The 20329-nt window shown below is 51.2% G+C and overlaps 1 protein-coding gene across 1 annotated transcript in view; it reads right to left on the minus strand.

Annotated features, from left to right (window-relative positions):
* PDPK1 (3-phosphoinositide dependent protein kinase 1) overlaps positions 1-16056 on the minus strand; it is a 75332-nt gene extending 59276 nt beyond the window's left edge. The window contains exon 1 of the mRNA XM_082713425.1: positions 15902-16056. Coding sequence (XP_082569551.1) covers positions 15902-15925 — 24 coding nt within the window. The 5' untranslated portion in view covers positions 15926-16056. The remainder of the gene's footprint in view (positions 1-15901) is intronic.
* Positions 16057-20329: the final 4273 nt, after the last annotated feature.

Below are 20329 nucleotides of genomic sequence, written 5' to 3' on the forward strand. Positions count from 1 at the left end.
AGAGAGCCCGATGCGGGGCTCGACCCAGGACCGCGGGATCATGACCTGAGCCGAAGGCAGAGGCTTTAACCTACTGAGCCACCCAGGCGTCCGGTTTATTTTTATTTTTTAAAGGTTTTATTTTTTAACTAATCTTTACACCCAACAAGAGACCCAAACCTACAACCCTGAGACCAAGAGCTACACGTCCCACCAGGTGAACCAGCCAGGCAGCCCTGGAAGTTTTTTTTTGAAAATACAGAGCCCCACGTTTGTAAAGCACACCTCAGTCAGTAATCAGTGGTGCCAAGATGGTCCTCACTGGGTGGGGCGGGGGTGGGTGGGGGCAGTGCAGGTCACAGGAAGCTACCGCCAGTGTCTGGGAAGAAGCCACAGTGACTCCCAGGGCTCCCACGTCTGCACAAGGGACAGGGGATGGGGTTCAAGCTGTAGAGGTGCTCTTGAGCCTTAAGTGGGTTTGAAGTGGTTTGAAGGTGGTACTTGGATGGGAAACTCATGGTTTCTCCTCTTTTGTTTGAAAAATGGTAACTTAAAACACTTCACAAGAAAAAGTGATTCATCCACTCATCCGCTACCACACAGTTCACTGAACACCTACTAGGAGCCCAATCCTACCTGTGCCCCCGGGACAAGGAGAAAAGGCAAGAGCACCTGGGTGGACAGCAGACTGCAAAGGAAGGAGATTTCCAGGAAGAGGACTGACTGGCAATTCTCAGATCCCTCCAGCTGCTTCTTTATCTGTGTCTTATCTTTATCTCTTCAGGAAGGATAAAAGGCAGGGGGCGCCTTGTTGGCTCAGTGGGTTAAGCCTCTGTCTTCAGCTCAGGTCCTGATCTCAGGGTCCTGGGATGGAGCCTCTGACCAGCTCTCTGCTCAGCAGGGAGCCTGCTTCCCCTGCTCTGTCTGCTGCTTTGCCTACTTGTGCTCTTGGGCTTGCTCTCCGTCAAATAAATAAAATCTTTTTTTAAAAAAAAAGGAAAGATAAAATGCAAATTAAGCAAGGATTTCAAACAAAGAAGGGCCTTGGGGAGTCTGAGGCTGGACTCAGGCAGGGGGATGAAAGTCTTTCACCTTGAGGGGAAGGCAGTGTCCCTGCCAGAGCCCAGGATTCAGAACTCTGGGCCTACATCCTCAATATCTGAGCAATGCAAGTAGCTTCTTTAAATACATCTTGGCTCCTGAGGGTTTTTACATTTCTATAAACATGCTGAGGAAGAACCTAATTCCGTGAAAAGACAAAAATAAATATCCAAGCTCTCTCTCTCTCTCTCTTTTTTTTAATATCCAAACTCTTAATCATTAGTTACTAAGCTGTCTAAATCTTGGCATCTGAACTAGGAGTCTGGGCCTTGGACAGACAGACAAGTTACACGCAGGAGTGGAGAAGCCCCAGCATGAACTGCTAACTTGCACTGCACAGGTTCAGATCTCAGCTCTGCTCCTCCCTGGCCGTGTGACCTTGAACAAGTTTGTCAGTCACCTCTCAGTGGTTCACACTGTCCACCTCATAGCCAGGGATGAGGAGAACCACAGCTCCCAGCTTGCTGTAAGGATTTTTTTTCTTTTTTTAAGACTTATTTGAGAGACAGTGCAGGAACAGGAGGGACAGAGGGAAAGGAAGAGAATCTTAGGAGCGCAGAGCCTGACACGGGGCTCGATCCCACCACCCCAAGATGATGACCTGGGCAGAAACCAAGAGCTGGGCAAAGCTCGGCTGCGGCATTCAGGCGCCCCGTGCCGCAAGGGTTTACTGAGTTAATCCGTGCACAGCGCACCAGCCGGCCTGCTCAGAGGATGCACACTAGAGGCACTTCCACGACTAAACACAGAAGACACAAAAAGGTTTCCCGTCCAAAGGTCATTAGATCATAAAATAAGCCTTCCGAGGCAAAAAATAAAGCCCACCCCCTTCCCAAATATGGCTGCCAAGTCTTAATGAACAGCATCAACTACACACTGCATTAGGAGGCTCGATGCTAACTCTGAGGCAGATAAAACGATACTGGAAGGCTGAGCCTTCCCAGCCACCAGGAGAGAAACCACCATCAAAATCAGGCCCTTCTATGCTTAAGATGCAGCCTCACAGCTTACGGCTCCAGCCAGCAACCTCTCCTTGGGACAGGATCTCAAACTCAAAACGCTAAGTGCTCTTCAAATGCTGCCTGGGCCGAGTGTGCTCTGGAGCTCTGAAACCCCCAGAGACAGGCACAGTCGACATGCCACACCATGGGAACACTCCCTTCGAGGGGGACAAGCTGCCCCCAATCCGGCCAGCTCTTCCCCAAAGGAGCACTGCTTTCATTCAACGGGGCTCCCTGGCAAAGAACACTTCCGTAAGAACCCGCTACACCTCGACAGCCTCCACAAAGCTAGGCCCAGCAACCACTGCTGCCTCCCCCTACTCCCGACTCCCAGCACGAGGACTGCAGTGGAGTACCAAAACCTAAGACCCAAGTTCTAGATGTGTGACTTAGCTGAAACCAGGGGTAACCATGGGTCAGCCACACTCTCTGAACCGTAATTTACTCTTCTATAAAATGAGGCTGATAACACTGACCCAGACCTTGAGGCTGCTGAGTGCCTTCAAGAGACAAGGGCAGGAAGCACCCTGGGAGGTGTGGGGGGTGTGGGGGCTCCCGGGACAGACTGGCTCCGACCGCGCATGGCTCCGGCCTCAGGTGGCGGGAGGGCACTCTCAGCCCGGTGCCTGTCTGCCTGAGCTCCTACCACACACCGGGCCACACGCTCCATGGGCCGCACAGGTCTTCAGCCGCAGCAGTCAGGGAGCTGCTCACACAAGACAAGTGGCCACCAGTGCTCCGGAGCAGCACCACACACAGCAAAGCACAGGGGCCACTAACCAGCGCGCAGCCTTGTGCACCAGCCGAGCTCCAGGGGTCAGCGGGCTGGATTCAGAGGAAGACCAGAGGAAGACTGCTCCCCCTGTTCCCCAGAAGGGGGTGCAGAAAGGGCAAGAAGGAGGGGAGAAGCATTCAGTGGGTGATCCCGGAGGATGCTACTTCACCTGTCTTCCCACTCTGTCCCCCAGCAAGAAGCAGATGAGGCAGGCGGCAGAACACAAGGTCAGGGCGGTCTGAGGTCTAGTCCACAGGCTTGACAGATGGCAGCCCTCAGCAACACTCTCCGAACTTTACTAACCTGCAACCTCAACGTTACTGTGGCTGTACGTCACCTCACATTCAAGCGCGCGCACACACTATGATACGCTGAAGTACGGTCTTGTGTGGACACAGAAGCTCTGCTTCCTGAATTTTGGAAATCCCTAAAAGTAACCTTCACACACTATTAAGTTAATTAACATGAACATGAACATGAACATCAGAGTGCCAGTTACCCCTGGACCGCAGGGGATAAGATTACAATCAGGAGGGTCACTCCGAGGGCTCCTAAGAACTTAGCAAAACCCTATGTTTAATGCAGGGTGGTGGGCACATGTGAATGTTTATGTGTTCATTCTTGAAATTCTCCATGAAATTATATACACCCGTTACAGATACAACTTTACCACCGCTGAAAATAAAATTAATGAAATGCCATTTTGTTCTCTACTTCTAAAAATAATGAACATTTATTACATGCTTCCTCTCAACATTTTACACATACTATCATGGTCAGTCCTCAAAACAACTCTCAACATCCACCCCCCACCTTTTTTTTTTTTTTAAGATGCAGACACCAACACACAAGGCAGGTCCCTGCCCATAGTCCCCCACCCAGCAGTGAAGCCACATTCAAACTCCACCCCAGTTGGCAGAGGGTGTCTCAGATGCTCCTGTTCCGTATCAGGGAGATAAGGAAGTAGTGGGGGCACTAACTAGGCAGGTCCTGGTTAGTAATCACTACCGTATCACACCCTCTGCCCTGACAAATTCATCTAAACAGAATCTAGTTCAAAGAGTCAGAATTCAGACTAAAATTTACATTACAAAAACATTCATTAAGGGGCGCCTGGCTGGCTCAGTCAGTGGAACATATAACTCTTGATCTCAGGGTTGTGAGTTCGAGCCCCATGGTGGATGTAGAGATCACTTACAAACCAACCAACCAACCAACCAACCAACAGAAAACCAAAAACCACTCATTAAGAAATTACTAACAACTGGAACAGCCTACGTAAAGGTCCACCAACAGGACAAGGCCTTGTGGTTCAGCCAGAGAGGACTATGATGCCGCCTCAGAAGCAGAGGGTTACAGAAATGCTCAAGCAAAAATGTTAAGTGAAAACAGCAGGAGACAAAATCCAAAACCAAGTCAGGGCCAACAGGAGTCCCAATTTAGTTTAAAAAAAAAAAAAGACAGAAAGGAAAACAATGAGGACTGTTGGGCCACTGGGTGGAAAACACATCTTCCAGTGGACTCTCGGTAACTGTTAACCTTGTTAGCTGCCAAGGACAAAGTCCAAGCTCGGCAAGGTCAACAGGGCCTGTGTTGGATCTCCCAGAGAGCAGGGGCCCAGAGAAGCTGCCTGAGAGGTCCACCCACCACAGGGCCACTAAGTCCTCCATTGCCATTGGTGATATCACACGGGGCCAAAAGACCTTTTGAACTTCCAGGTTCACCAGCTCACTCACTCAACAAGGACTCCGACATGTGATGACAGTACTTCCTAACTAGGTGAGTGAGCTAGTTATCTTTCAGACACAGATCCTCTGAGTGGGCCGCCTACCACTGGGGGCCCAGCGTGGAATTCCTATTTCTGTTTTTCAAGCCTGTCATCCCGGAGCTATACCAGAAAAATTGCAACATTTCAAAGACAATTAATCCATATACTTCAGATTTCATTTCACAGCCAAATAACCTTGGACAAAATCTAGAATGAATATGCATTAAAAGCTTTACTAAGTAAAATCTATTATTAGATAGAAAACAAAAACAATACACTCTTGTCTTCTGTTTTGCTAAAATTAGTAATTTAACATATTAAAGTTGACAACTAAGAAAGACTGGGTTTCTAATCTAAAACCACATTAATTATACACCACTTAAATACGAACCTCTCACTGGGAATTAAATTCATTCAGCAAACGTTTTCCCCCACAACTTAGCCTGGAAATCTCAGTGATACCTAACTCGAATCAAAAGGTTACCTCGTGAAGCACTGAGGCCACAGATACTGAGCGGTTTCCTGTCAGACCCAGGAGAGCCAAAGCCTGGGGGCCTCCTCTTTCCCATTCTCTGGTTCCTGACCCCAGTTCCTTAGGGGAAACCTCCCACAGCCTCCAGAAGTCAAAACTTAAAATCTAAAGCACATGGGCGCTTCCAATAAAATGAGGTCCTTTCTCTGAGGTTCTAGCCCTATTATCCCCTCCTCTACCCTCCACAACTTCCTCCCTCTCCTCCAGTGCTCTCTGCTGGGCTGGGGCCCCTCAGTGCTTCCCACACACGTGCTACAGCTGCTCCCATTACATCCCCCTCCCCGATACTAACTCACTAACTGTGCCCTCTCCTCCTCCTGTGTCCTTCAACCTCATTGTGGACAGCGTTGCACCGCATCCTTGCGACCTCAAGGCTCCCGTACCCGCACGGAAACAACATCTCCCCGGGCAAGGCGCAAGGTTTTTTTCTTTTCTTTCCTTTTTTTTTTTTTTTTTAAAGATTTTTATTTATTTATTTAACAGACAGATCACAAGTAGGCAGAGAGGCAAGGCAGGCAGAGAGAGAGGAGGAAGCAGGCTCCACACTGAGCAGAGAGCCCGATGCGGGGCTCGATTCCAGGACCCTGAGACCATGACCTGAGCCGAAGGCAGAGGCTTTAACCCACTGAGCCATCCAGGTGCCCCAAGGCGCAAGGTTCTTGAGAGCGGTAAAGGGACCTATGGGAACTTCCCATGGTTCCTTAAAATGTCCTGGTCTTGTTTATCTTCCATCAGAGTTCCCCACACATAAACACAATCACAGTGGTATCGGTAACTGTTCTCGTAACCCTAACAGATTAGCCTGTAAGGAAAAGGCCAGATTAATGTGGTCAGACGTTTGATTTTTAATCCTCTCAAAGTTCTTGCTCCCTGAAATAGGAAAAAACAAAAACACCAGCCCCCAGAATGTAACTGGCCACAGGAATAAATGTCATCTGGCAGGAACACCACTCCAGCAGCAGACACGTGCGTGGTTTGCAACAGTGAAGAGAATCAGTGATTTCTTACTGTGGATGCCACCTCTCCGGACACCTGAAAAGGCACCATTGGCAGCTGTTCTCCCTTCCTGGGCTCCCTAGCTACAAATCCTGAATAAAGAGTTTCTTACTGGGAACAGTAATAGCCAACTGAGACACACAGAAAGACTGTCCCAGTGTTAACGGCTAATTCCCACAGCAGAACTTCACGACACCATCAGCATGCAGAGAAAGATCCATTTTGTCTAGCATGACATTCACTCACACCTCCTCCCAAAAAACAATTAAGAGACAGAAAAGGAAAATGAACATAGGAAGGGCGGACAGGCAGGTCTATCTGTTTTTGGCCTTAGCCTTCAGGCAGGTCAGAGCCCAGAGGCCCACCTGCCCCCTGCCAGGTGCCACCATGATCACTTTATCCAGACTGTTCTCCCCTTACACCTGTGCCCCGTTCTTTCTTCCTAACAATTCCTACCTTTGTAACAGTACCATAGGTGCTGTCGTTACATGGAAAGGAGGTGGGGGAGGCAAATGTGTACACGGGAGGGAAAATAAGCCAAATTCACAATTTTCTGGAGATGCTTACCTTCTGAGTTCCAGCCTAGACAAAACTCCAAACTCTGCTCAGAGTTCAATCTCAAAGCCCCAAAAAACAGCTCACAGGTTCATCTGTGACTCAAGATGAAGGCCTTCAAACAATGAACAACTGTAGCTTCACAAGAAAAGGAAGAAGCTAAAAGAGAACGAATCAAAGCCAGCTGCATACTTTCACAAAGGCCAGGTGACATAACTCCAGCCTCCTGCCTGCAAAGAAAGGAGGAAAGGACTGGGCACAGAGGACCTGAGCAGACTGTGGCAAATGTCCACCGGATCATCAGCAGCAAATACTCCAGAGGGACACGGGCCTGGTCCTGAGTAGAAACCAGTTCTAGCAAGGAGTCTGGGTTCACTCTGCACCTGCAGACATCTCGGTCCCGTGGTATCCCAAGAGTGTCTGTGCTGGCAGAAAGCAGTCAGAAACAGGCAGGCACCTGGATCTCATGCCAGTTCTGACCCAGTCTCTAAGTTAGAAGCCCTCCAAGTCCCAGGTATCTTTATCTGGAACTCAGGAGGACCCAAGAAGGTAAGCATGAAGGTCCCTTCCAAAATGGAAATACCGAGGTCGTCCTAGGACAAAACAACCGGTTTCAGAGAGCAGAGCAGAGCCATGGGCCTAATTTCAATCAATAAGAACTAATTCTGTTCCACCTCACCAGCGCTAAGTCACATGGACCCCTGACAGGATGCCCTCAAGTCACCCCACCTCTGTGGGATGCTTCCTGAGCCCCAAACCCCAGTGTCATCGCCAAAAAATATCCAACAAACCCAAAATAAGGGACAATCTTCCAAACACCTGACCAGTACTTTTCATGAAAAGCAAGGAAAGACTGAGTGTGTTCTCCACCAAAGGAGACCAAGGAGACGTGAGAAAAACTGAGTGTGGTTGCCAGACAGGGCCCCGGGGAGAGCTGAGGGAGCCCAAACCAGCGCTGCATTCACTTCAGAGCCTGGCGCCCAGGCCCACTCCTTAGTTCTGACACAAGTGGCATGGCCGCATATATGTTAGTATCAGGGAAGTGGGATGAAGGGTCTCTCTCAAATAAATAAATAAATAAATAGTCTTTAAAAGAAAGAAAGAAAGAAAGAAAGAAAGAAAGAAAGAGATTTTATTTATCTGTCAGAGAGTGCGCAGGAAAAGCAGCCGGCAGGAGAAGCACGCTCCCTGCCAGGCAGGGAGCCCGGTGCTAGACTCGATCCCAGGCCCCTGGGATCATAACCCCAGCCAAAGGCAGACACTTAACTGACAAGCTGCCCAGCAGGCGTCCCACCCCAAGTTTATTTTAAAAATAAGTTTGTCTGGGGTGCCTAGGTGGCTCAGTGGGTTAAAGCCTCTGCCATCAGCTCAGGTCATGATCTCAGGGTCCTGGGATCCAGCCCCTCATTGGGCTCTCTGCTCAGCAGGGAGCCTGCTTTCCCTCTCTCTCTGCCTGCCTCTCTGCCTACTTATGATCTCTGTCAAATAAATAAATAAAATCTTTAAAAAAAAAAAAAAAAAAAAAAGCTTGTCTGGAGGCTACTTTCATAGCTTCAAGAAAACTTAAAGGATCTGAAAACATCCCGTCATTTAAAAACTTGATCAGAGTCAGTGCCTCAACACTAATTTAAAAAATGTAGTTAGGGTTACTGAGGGAAAGTAATCTTGAAAGATTTAAAAAAAAAAAAAAAAAAAAAAAAACTAACAGAAAGTTTAAAATACATTTCCTAATACCACCACCTTCTTCAGCCTGCACTGCCCAAAAGTCTTCCGCTTTTGGAAACAAGTTTCCCAGCACTAGAAATGGTGCTCCCTCCTCAAACTTCCCCCACACTTGGCTGTGCCCCTGCTCCCCTGCCCTCTGGGCTGCCCTGCCTGGAAAGCCCTTCCTGCTCAGTGCACCTGGGCCCAGGTTCTTCTGTGCTCCTCTCTGGAGCAGCCCCATAAAGACTGGCAGGGCAATGCTCTCCCCTTGGGACACTGTCTCCCTTCAGCCCCTGGGGCAGGGCTGTGGTTAGTGGGGCTCACAGGGGTGGGAGCACATGGAGGCTGTCCCCCACCAACTAAGCTGCCATCATTTTCAAGCAAGGATTCCTTCAGGCCCTGAGCGTGCAGCCCTGGTTCCGTCCACGTCTCTTCTCCATCATTAACCCATCCTCACCCCCCTTCACCCCAGAGACATACAACACAGGGCCAGCACCTTCTGTGCAGGAGAGTTTTCCAAGATTAAAAAAAAAAAAAAAAAAATCATTTAAGTTATGAGTTTTGTTTTCTTTTTTTAGGAATGAGAATAAAATGCATTCGCAAATAAAATCTATATTTAGATACACATTTCTAAGCTGTATATATCTGATAATAACCAGCTACATACATACAATCAGGAGAAGACTATAATTTTGACCAATGAAAAAACCCCATGAAAGAAAAATGCCAAACTGCAGGAAGAAAAAAACGAGTTAACGATGGAAAAAGATGGCAGTAAACGCTGAACTTCAGAGGTCACGCACTGAGGGTACAGATGATTCTCTCTGCCTCCTGGCGGGCCTAAGTCACAGGCCCCTCTAGGAGAGGAAAGAATGCAGAACAGTCCAGTGCTTACCCTCAAGGAAGGAAGCCAGTCAGTAATGACAAGAGCCCGGAAACGAGCAGTTATCAAGCTGCTCAGCTTTCTAACTAAGTTAGCCGGTGACCTCACCTGCTCCCAGGGTCTGGCTGCAGTGACTCTCCAGATCAGACCTTCCTAAGAACACAACTGAGCAGAGTCAGAGTCCGGGCACTTTTCCAGAAGAATGGGCTGGTCCCATCATCTCCCAAAGGAGGCCTCCACGCAGCACTGCTTAGTGGCTAGCGCTGGCACACGCCAAGTCTAGCATTCCCGTTGCTTCCGCCCTCCTCCTAGGATGGTGGCTCTCTCACTCACTGAGCATGGTGGCTGAGAGGTGCAGAGGTCCCCTGAAGGAACCTCTAAGACAAGGCGGGCTGCTTGGACATCCCCAGGACCATCAGCCACACAACCATCCACGGAGGGTGGCACGGACGGATGGGACGTGGCTGAACCCAACACAGAGCACACACCCCTTTCAGGACTGGACACTTAGAAATCCGCGCAAAGTCGAGGCCTGGGGAGACCCTCACGGATCCTGCCCGCAGCAGCAGAGAGCGCTGCTATTTCCCCTGAGGGCCCTACATCATACGGGGATCGAAACTTGGCTTCTGGTCAGAGGACTGGCAGAGTGATTCGCAGGGATCTTTTAAGAAAACGGTCCTCCTGAGAGGTAAGCAGCCGCCTCTCGTGCGGAGTCCACGGATCCGACGCTGGCTCTTCCACAGGTCAGGCACTCAGATCTGGCGACGAGAGGACAGCGGTCGCAGCAGGGCTCACCCCCCACGGCGGCAGCGCCAACGGGAAAAGCCCCCGCGTGAGCGCACTCACGCTGCGTCCGCGTCCAGGTTTATCCCAACAGGTGGCCGAACCCTGCCAGAAGAGCTGCAGTACGAGGACGGGCCGACCTTTGAAACACAGCCTTTTGGGTGCCAGCCGGTGATGATGCAAAATACGTACAGGAAAACCAGACACCCCTTCCTCAGTTGCATTTCCTTAGAAGATGGAGGAGTGGGACGCGAATCCATGTTTTTAACCCTCCGACTGCTTCCTAGTTCGGAATGCTGTCGTACCGGGCATTAAACAGGCAAGAGTTCAGGACGAAGCCCTGCCCCGCTCAAGGACACACATATCTAAATGGAAGGGCACCGGAATGCACAGAATCAGACACGTTTCTGTTAACCAATAACAAAAGTAGAAAGACAGACAGGTAAGTGACAAATACACCACAGGAAGCCCAGGTAGGAGAACCATGAGGAGACGGCATGAAAGAGAGACAGAAAAGCCGTCTAGGGGGTGGTTTCCACTGAGGGGAATTTCTTCAGGCAAAGAGAAAGAGCCCGAAGAGGAGAACCCGGCAGCCCAGATGGTCTGGACACCACCCTGTACAGGCTGGGAGAGAGGGCGCACGGCAGGGGCATCTGCGGAGGGACCCTCGTTGAGGAAGAGCAAAAGTGACAGGCCATGAGAGGCAGGGGAAGCCTCAGGAACGATGCTACTGGGCACCCTTCCAGCAAGTACTCACTTCTCAATGCCCAGGAAAAGGGGGCCAGGGAGAAAGCATGTCGAGAGACTTTGCGACAAGAGCATAGGGTAGCCGCCCTCCAGCGGGAATCACTTCCTTCACTGCGCAGCAGCGCCCACAGCCAGGCCACAATGAGTCCACGCACTGGCTTCACACTGGGTTCAAGAGCAAGGGTCCCCCCACCATCGGGGCAGCGGGAGGCCCTGTGCTCCCCGTCTCTCAGAAACAGGGAGGGTGAGCAGAAAAGTTAACTCGAAGCTCTGCACCTCACAGGTCACCACTGCAGGTCAAAGCACGTCGCAAGAATTTCTGTGCGAGTCAAGCTTCCCTGCAAATCTTATGGGCCTCCCCTGACAGCACCGGTATGTAGCTATCTATCACTCTGAGATACAACTCCCACTGCAGCACAATTAATTCCAAAAGAGAAAAACAGGTTGAAGAATGAGACTTTAACAATGAATTCATTGTAACAGCTAAGCTCTCCGCCGGATGAATTCTGACTGAAATACCGCCGAGAAGCACACACACAGCCGTCTGCGCGCAGCCTCGCCTCAGCCCTCTCCGACATGGGCAGACCTGCCACCGGCTCCACAAACGTGCAGAAGACACAGACCTCCACGACGAACCTCCTGGCACCCAGACATACCTCCACATGACACCTTTACAGGCTCTGCTTCCCTGAAGGCCGCAAGCAGATTCAAAGCGCATTGGCTGGTCCACAGGGCACCGGATCCTGTCTGTGGGGCAGGGGAGGTCACTAGGCCACGAGGAACTATGTGCCCACCTTCCTCAGGCCCCCGACAACACTCCAAACGAAAACCATACTTGTTTGTTCTTCCGTAGGCTATGCACCAAGGCAGGAGCTAGGATAGGGCATGTCCCATCATTTCCACGCACAGACTGCGTTGCGCAGTTGGCCCTGCAAGCCATCCAGCTATTTAAGCAGAAACCTCCATCAGTTGCTCTGAGGAGGCATATGAAAGCCACAAACATAGATCCTTTATAACAAACTACCTCTCTTAAGACATTCAAAACGGGGGCACCTGGGTGGCTCAGTGGGTTAAGACCTCTGCCTTTCATGATCCCAGGGTCCTGGGATCGAGCCCCACATTGGGCTCTCTGCTCTGCAGGGAGCCTGCTTCCTCTTCTCTCTCTGCCTGCCTCTCTGCCTACTTGTGATCTGTCAAATAAATAAATAAAATATTAAAAAAAAAAAAGACATTCAAAACAACTTGGAATTTCTTGGGGAGTAAAAATCTCAGTTAAAATCAGGAAAATTTCCTACACTAAGAGGATGGAAACAGATTTTGTGCAGCTACAGAAACGCAACCAGCCAAGCACTTGAAAACAGACCAAGGACCACCATGAACCCAAAAAGGCCTTTCTCCTCTAAGGCACTATCATCAGACCGTATTCCCCATTAATCTTGAAAAAATGCACTCTGCCTCTTGTTCGGCTAGAGACTGATACACCACTGGTTCTAGGTATTCAAACGATTTTTTAAAGGCTCTGGTAACAAACGTGAGCCAGTTAAACAAGACGGCACTGAGGAACAGGCCTGAACAACACATGTCCAAAACTTGGTTTCCACACCAACACTTCCTCCCCGGTGACCTGCCCTTTGAACCTGCCTTCAAAGCAGCTGCACTGCCCCACCATGGCCGGCTGTCATGCACAGGGCAGGCACAGAGCTCACACACATCGCCCGCGCCCTCACACCTGCTGAGGGCGTCATTTCTGCATCAAGTGATCCTCAGCAGAGTGTGGAGCTCCAGCAAAGTCCATTTCCCGAGAAGCTACTCCTCAGGACGGACAAAGTCTAGTGCCGGGGAAGGTTCTCCACACTCCAGCAACTCGGAGGGGACTGAGCTGCTCCCCCATTTGTGCAGCTACTCCCCATTCATCACACCTCTGCTTGTACGCACCAGAACCCTATGTCAGGCGGCTCAGGGCGCAAGGGCACTGAGTGAAGAGGATGACACGCCCAGGACCTACCTTTTCTTCGTCCTCCAAGCTCTGATAAAGGAGCCCAGAGGCCAGGACCTGCTCTGAAGAGCCGCCCAGGACCACTCTGTCGGCCCCACAGCTCGGAAAGCTGCCGCCGCTGCTGCTGCGATCCTTCCCACGAAACACTCAGAGAACAGCACCACCCTCCACTACCATCTCTGAGTACAGGGACCTTGCCCTGCCGGCTCCCAAGTGCAGCAGGAGTGTCACAGGGACAGAAAAACATCACACCACGCAAGACTCAGGAGGAGCGGCCCAAAAAAGGAGGGTGGAAATCAGAACCCACTTCTTTCCATGTTCCGTATTTCCCCAGCCACCTTCCCGCACGGAAGCAGCCACCCTCGCAGAAGCCAGAGCCGCCCTACCTACAGCGTGCCAGGGGCCGCTCTGCCTGATCTCCCGTTTTACCTTTCTCCAAATCTCTGCCCAGTCCTTGTTCCCCAAAGGGAGGATTCCAAGCCTCACCCGCTCAGAATATCAGCGCTCAAGCACAGATGGAGCGCAGCCTCTTTCCAAACAGCTGCTTTCTGACAGCGTGAGGCCGAAACAGGCTCCAGGGGTCACAGAGTTCAGCCATCTGCCCGAAGAAATAAATAAGCGTGCTGTCCTCCCGTGTGAAGATGGCCCTCCTGCCTCCAGGGCAGCACAGTCCGCACATTCAGGCACAGCTCCCAGGGAAAACGTTCTGGGCAGTGGCACCAAGCACTTCCTCAAGCCAAATGCTGCACTGTGCTGCCCAGGAGACCCTCCCTCAGGACGCTCCTCCCATGGGGGGTTAGAGTGCTGCCCAGGCCAGCCACCACTCAATGGAGGGTTCACACTAAGCAGATACGATACCTCCCCACATCCCAGCTTCCACACCTGTAAAATGGGAAGGACACTGACCTCACACAACACTGCTAACAAAGTCAAGCAATACAGGGTGAGCTATCTGGAAGTGCCTGCTTCTACAGTAAGTGCTCAAGAAATGGTTCCTCCAGTCTCTGGCCCACCTGAAAATCAGAGTAGACTAGACCGTTTTCACACTTCATTTGTACTGCTCCCCCTGTTGGCTGTACACGCTCAGAGAAATGGGAAAATTCAGTAATTGGGATGGGGGCTTCTCCACACAATGCCACCTTAAAAATCTAGATGCAGGGAGGTCTGGGTGGCTCAGTTGACTGGGCTTCTGCCTTCAGCTTGGGTCACGATCTCAGGGTCCTGGGATCGAGTCCCACATCAGGCTCCCTGTTCAGCGGGGAGCCTGCTTCTCCCTCTGCTCGTGCGCCTGCACATGCACGCTCTGACAAGTAAATAAATATATATATGCAGGTACACACACACACATACACACATAAAATCTAGATGCAAACCCACTTGAACCATGCATATCTGTCTGCAGGTGAAAACCCAATACTGGGGGCACCTCCGCCATTCCTGAGGGGAAATATGGCAAATTCTTAAGCAGGGAAGAAGGATCTAGCTGAAGACACAAAAGCCTTGTCCCTCTCACTTTTAGACAGGGAGATCTATCCTTTATAGTACGATTCATTTTCTCTCACTGGATTCCAGCATTTTTGCACCAAAAGGGTGACTTATGCAAAGAAACTCCAGATGTCCCAGGCCCATCATGTGGTACAACCAAGACCATGAGGAAATGTATTCTTTACCTCTTGCTATGACCTCCACCGAAGTACACACCTTGCACTCCAACAGCATCAGTGTCTGAAAGTTCATTTTACACACTTCCATGGCTGTCGTCACTCACCCCCGGCCTCCACTGAGGCTCGCCAAGAAGCCCAATTCGTGTTTTTGCCTGTTAGCCCAGACACCCCAGGGTACAGCCACATGTCGCAACAGTCAAAGACGGCCCCTCCGCCTTTCACCATTTTCTCAACCAAACAGGTCCCTCTTATACTCACTCCGGAGCGTCACCCACCTCTACAGTGTTCTTAGCCTCAAGTCTGAGGCTGAACTGCAGAAGGTTCAAGAACCGGCTAAATTAACTACAAAATGCGGGGTAACTCAGCGTTTTTTCTCAGGAGAGGAGTTACACCTTCCACCAGATTCTCACAGGAGCTCAGACTCCCCAAAAGGATTAAGAAGGACTACCACAAAGCTGTATACTGGAAAACACGGCGTCAGGTAAGCTTCCTGGATCTTCACTCACTTAAGCAATTTTGATTTGCCTTTTGAACCAAATTTTGCAAGCGGTGCCGACGTTCTTCCATCACCCACTTTCACAGTCGCGCCCGAGGTATAAATTCTGAAACCACCTTCGCGACTCCCAAACTCAAAACACAGGGAAAACATCAGAACACCGAGGATACTTTTAGCAACAGAGAAAAAAACATGGAAACACTAACGATACTTTTAAGCAAAACGTTTCACCCAACAAGTGCTTTTCCTTTTTCTTTTTCCCCTGCAATCCCTCCTGCTGTCACGATCACTCGCCCCTCGGCAGCAGGTTCAAGTCCGACCTCCCAGGGGCTTCACACACTCGATGTCACTGCTGGAGAAGAGCCCCAAGGCAGGAAAAGCACCCAGTGCCGCTCCGCCGGGCCGGGAAAGGAGGCTACCAGATCCCACCCTAACCGTGAATTTGCGGGAAGCCTGGAGCATCAGGTGCTCTGAGCAAGAACTCGTCCCTCCCGCTTCGCTGCGGTAGAGGCAGTGGGACCCCGTTCCAGGTGAAGGCCCAGGAAGGTTCCTCCGCAGACGGAACGAAAGCGAACCCCCAGAGGCTCAGCTCCAGGCCGCGGCGCGCCGAAAACAAACTTTCCGAGCACTTCCACCGCGACAGGCCAGTGACACCTCCCCGGCCTCCCCCGCCCTCCGCGCGTCTGTCAGCGCCCCCGCCGGGCAGGCGCCCGTCGCGCCGGGGCCCGGGCTCCCCGTGGCGACCGAGAAGCGCCCTCACGAAGCCCGCGGTCCCCGGCCCGGCCGCCCGGCCGCCCGGCCGCAGGTGAGGCGCCGCCCGGCCCTGGGGACGCGGGGCCGCCCCGCCTCGCCGGGCCCCGGCGGCCGCCGCGTTTGGCTTGGTGACGGGCCGGCGCGCCCGGACGGCCGGCGCGCACTCACCAGCTGGCTGGTGGTCCTGGCCATGGGCCCCGCGACGGCGCGGGCGCCTCCCCCGCAGCGCTGCGCGGCTCGGCGCCTCCTCAGCGTCCTCCTCCCCGCGGCGGAGCCCCAGCAATGGCCGCCCTCATCCTGCGCCCGCCCCGCCGCCCGCCGCCCCCCGCCCCCGGCGCCACCCCGCCCCCGCGCGACGTCGGGCGGGACTTCCGCCACCCTGCCTCCGCTCCCCACGCCCATTGGCCGCGCCCGCCGTCGCTCCGCCGCGACTCGGCCGGCCTCGCCGGCGCCCCCGAGCCGCATTTCCGGGTTGGGGGACCAGCGGGCGGGAGCGGCCCGGCCCCGCCTCGGAGGGGGGGGCGGCCCGCGCGAACCAATCCCGGGGCTGAAGGGCGGGGCCGGGTGGGAGCCGGGGGGCGGGGAGCGGGGAGCTGTCATCCCCGGAGCCCACAGGGGAAACTGAGGCTCGCTGGGGCCCGCGCTGGCCAAGGTCATGCCCCAGGCAGCGGAAGGGTCCCGCGCGTGGCTGGACCGGGAGCCGGGCTCTGCGCAAACACCGACAGGTGCAAGTCGGCTGCCTACGACACGGACAGGTGCTCCCGGACAGAAACCCGGGCTGGCAGATCCCATTTGTAAGGCAGCACGGACACCTTCGGAGCTCTCTTCTTCGGTTATGGCCTCGTGGATTTTTCTGGTCGTCGTTACCATTGATGATGATGTCGAATTCTTTTTGTAGTTGTTAACGACGACGGTGGTGGTGCTGGTGTTCGCAGTTGTGGGGAAATATACATACAATTTACTTCCGTAACCATTCTAACATCTGCCATGTGTACAGCTGAGTGGCATGAAGTGCATTCGCACTGCTGTGCTACGACCATGCTACTTTAAACAAAATCTCCATCATCTCTGCTAACTCAAGCTTGCATACTTTTAAATAACCCTCTTTCTACTTCCGAAAGAAATACATGTTTATTTTTTTTTAAATGACAATTCAGACAGTACAGAGATTAGATAAACGAATCCATAAGCCCAGTAACTGGAATTAATTCTTGAACAGCCGTGATCTCTGCTAACATTGACCAAGCAATTACTTTTTTTTTTAACACTTAACTCTTATTAAATAATTTTCCTGCCTATGGGGCGCCTGGACGGCTCAAGTCTGTTAAGTGTCAGCCTTCGACTCCAGTCATGATCCCGGGGTTCCCACTCCCTGCTCAGCGGGGAGTGCGCTTCTGCTTCTCCCTCCTCTGCTCCCCCTGCTTGTGCTGTCTCTCTAATAAATAATAAAATCTTAAAACAAAACACAGAGAGAGAAGCATCCGTGCTAGTGTGGCCTGCTTTCAGGTGAGGAAGCTGAGGCATAGTGGGGTTCTGTAACTTGCTCTGGGTCTCACAGTGCCAGAACCAGGATCTTGATACCCATATGCCAGAGGCTATGCTTTGAGCATTAGGCTCTACAGCCTCTGCCTGTCCAAGCTTCTAGTCTTCTGTACACAGATGCACCTTGAACAACAGTAAAAAAGGTCAATATAACTCTTACTCCCCAAAAGGGCTTCTGCAGTTTTGATGCTTTTTTCACTTAGCCACACATGGTCCTATACCCTGTACGGCTCTCCTGACATCTGGTCACTATCTTCCCCAGTAGCAAGGGTTGCAGAGGACTCCACTGGAGACACCCTATAACTTCTAGATCCACACACTTGATCGAGCTCCCTCCAGACACTCAACTGGTCCTGGACTTCCTCCTTGTACACAAGGCCCCGCACTCAAATTCAGGCACACCTTATTTATTTCCATGGGATAAATTCTCAGCAGATGGATCTGCTGGGTCAAAGTACAGGGATCCCTCTCGGCACTTCTGCTACAGGCTGCGAAATGCCAATTGCTTACCTCACTCCGGACACTAATCCTCAGTGAACGTAAAGACAAGGTCAAGATCGAGACCAGGGCGCCTGGGTGGCTCAGTGGTTGAGCCGCTGCCTTCGGCTCAGGTCATGATCTCAGGGTCCTGGGATCGAGTCCCGCATCAGGCTCTCTGCTCAGCAGGGAGCCTGCTTCCTCCTCTCTCTCTCTCTCTCTGCCTGCCTCTCTGCCTACTTGTGATTTCTCTCTGTCAAATAAATAAAAAAAAAAAAAAAAAAAAAAGATCGAGACCAGCTCTTACCACCATGCCAAGCCACATGGAACACTCAGGAACCCTGGGAACATTATCCTACATCATAATCCTTAGCACAGATTAAAAGTAGCACATCTCATTTTGCCCACAACAGCTCTGTGAGCGGCAGGCAGCTGTGACCAGTTCCCTCTTTCGCATGAGGGAACCGAGGCTTTCATGCCCTGCTTCCTCTCAGTCATAGAGTTTGCAGGTCACAGAGCACAGAACTCAAAACCAAGCCCCAACCAGCAGCCTGGGCCTGCTCTCAGCCACTGCACTCAAGTGCCTCCCAACAAACCCTTCTTTTGTGTTTACTGTAGTCCTCACAAAGCAATAACAACTTGTCCTCAGGGAACGCTAACCATGTTTAAAGATTTATCTTAATTCTCATCACAACCCTACCAGATACTTAGTATTTATTACCGTCTTACATGGGAAATTTGCCACACCATACACCAAATGCAATTGTAAATACACAGCTTTAGATTCTAAAAGTAATGTATCTATATTTATGTATACACACACACACACACACACACACACACACACGAAGAGCAACCTTTCTCAGAAAGTGACTAATGGATGTGCACCACGAAATGACAGTTGTAAACCAACAAAGACGATGACTTGAGATCTGGGAAACAAGAAGGAACAAAACACGCAGGAAGGTGATGAAGGGGAAGTCCTAGGGTGTGTCCACTCAGCAAGGATGGGTTCGGTCTCCCCTCCGTGCCAAGCACTGTGCTAGACCTTGACAATTCCTTGGTAAGTGAAACACAGAAATCTCTGAAACGCTGAAGCCACAGGTCAGAGGCAGGGCTGGGGAGACAAATAAGCAAATGTTGGGGGAGGTCAGAAGTCAGTGAGTGCTGTGGGGAAGAAAGAAATCAGCATGGACTCAGGAGTGCCTGGGGGAAAGGTGCAATTCTAAACGGATAATGAGGAGAAATCCTGGGATAAGAACAGGGAGCACACAGACCCAAGGGAACCAGGCTTTTGAGGGCTCCAGAAAGATGCTGAAAATGATAGATCCTCTCATGGCTTTCGCCACATAAAAAACTAAATTAAGAAGCCAACAGAGAGGGGCACCTGGGTGGCTCAGTGGATTGAAGCCTCTGCCTTCGGCTCGGGTCGTGGTCCCAGGTTCCTGGGATCAAGCCCCACATCGGGCTCTCTGCTCAGCAGGGGGCCTGCTTCCTCCTCTCTCTGCCTGCCTCTCTGCCTACTTGTGATCTCTGCCTGTCAAGTAAATAAATAAAATCTAAAAAAAAATAATAATAAATAAAAAGCCAACAGAGAGACAGGAAAACTCCAGAGGAAGAGTCCTATCAGGGAGGAAGCAAAGTCACCATTCGTTCTCAGCTGTGAGGGATACTCACAGTCATAAAACAGGAGTACAGATTAATCATTGTCTGCCTCAGAAAGACCCAGAGAAGAGAAGGGGCATGAGACAGATGAATCCTCACCTCTACTAATAGACAGGCAAGAGAAAACAGCTGGAAGTGATGGTCCACACATAAAGGGACAGAGTATTTGCTAGCCAGATAGACGTACACAGCAGGAAGATCACTTAAACCAGGAATGAGTGCGATATGAGTAAGGGGAGGTGAGGGGCTGCTGTTCTGCATTACAAGCCTTTTTTTTTTTTTTTTTTTTTTTTACTTTTTAAAACATTTTTATTCTTATTTATTCAAGAGAGAGAGAGAGAGATGGAGGGAGGGCACACAATCAGGGGGAGCAGCAGAGGCAGCGGAAGAAGCTGACTCCCCGCTGAGCAGGGAGCATGATGCAGGGCTCGAATCCCAGGACCCTGAGATCATGACCTGAGCTGAAGGGAGACAATTAACCGACAGAACCACCCAGGCGCCCCTACAAGCCTTTTTAGATCTGGCTTCTTAGACAGTGACGCAAATAAAAATAAAATGGGTGTATCTTCTTCCTGGAGATTTTAAGCTCTCCATCATGAAGGTAAAACTGAGCAAGAATGTTGGTGACGACGATGCTTAAACGCGAAGCAAATAACAAAAGAGAAAAAGAAAAAAAAGAACCACACTATCAACAAAAGAAACGGTAAAATAAATCATGATATGTTCATCCTGGAGAATTCAATGCAGCTACTGGAAAGAAGTGGGTAAAGGTCTAATGGAGAGAGTGAAGGTAAAGAAGCAAGTCACAGAATATGGGGCGCTGGGGTGGCTCAGTGGGTTAAGCCTCTGCCTTTGGTTCAGATCATGATCTCAGGGTCCTGGGATCTGGCTCTGTGCTCAGCAGGGAGCCTG

Source organism: Mustela nivalis, assembly GCF_964662115.1.
Source record: "Mustela nivalis genome assembly, chromosome: 19".
NCBI classification, from domain to species: Eukaryota; Metazoa; Chordata; class Mammalia; order Carnivora; family Mustelidae; genus Mustela; species Mustela nivalis.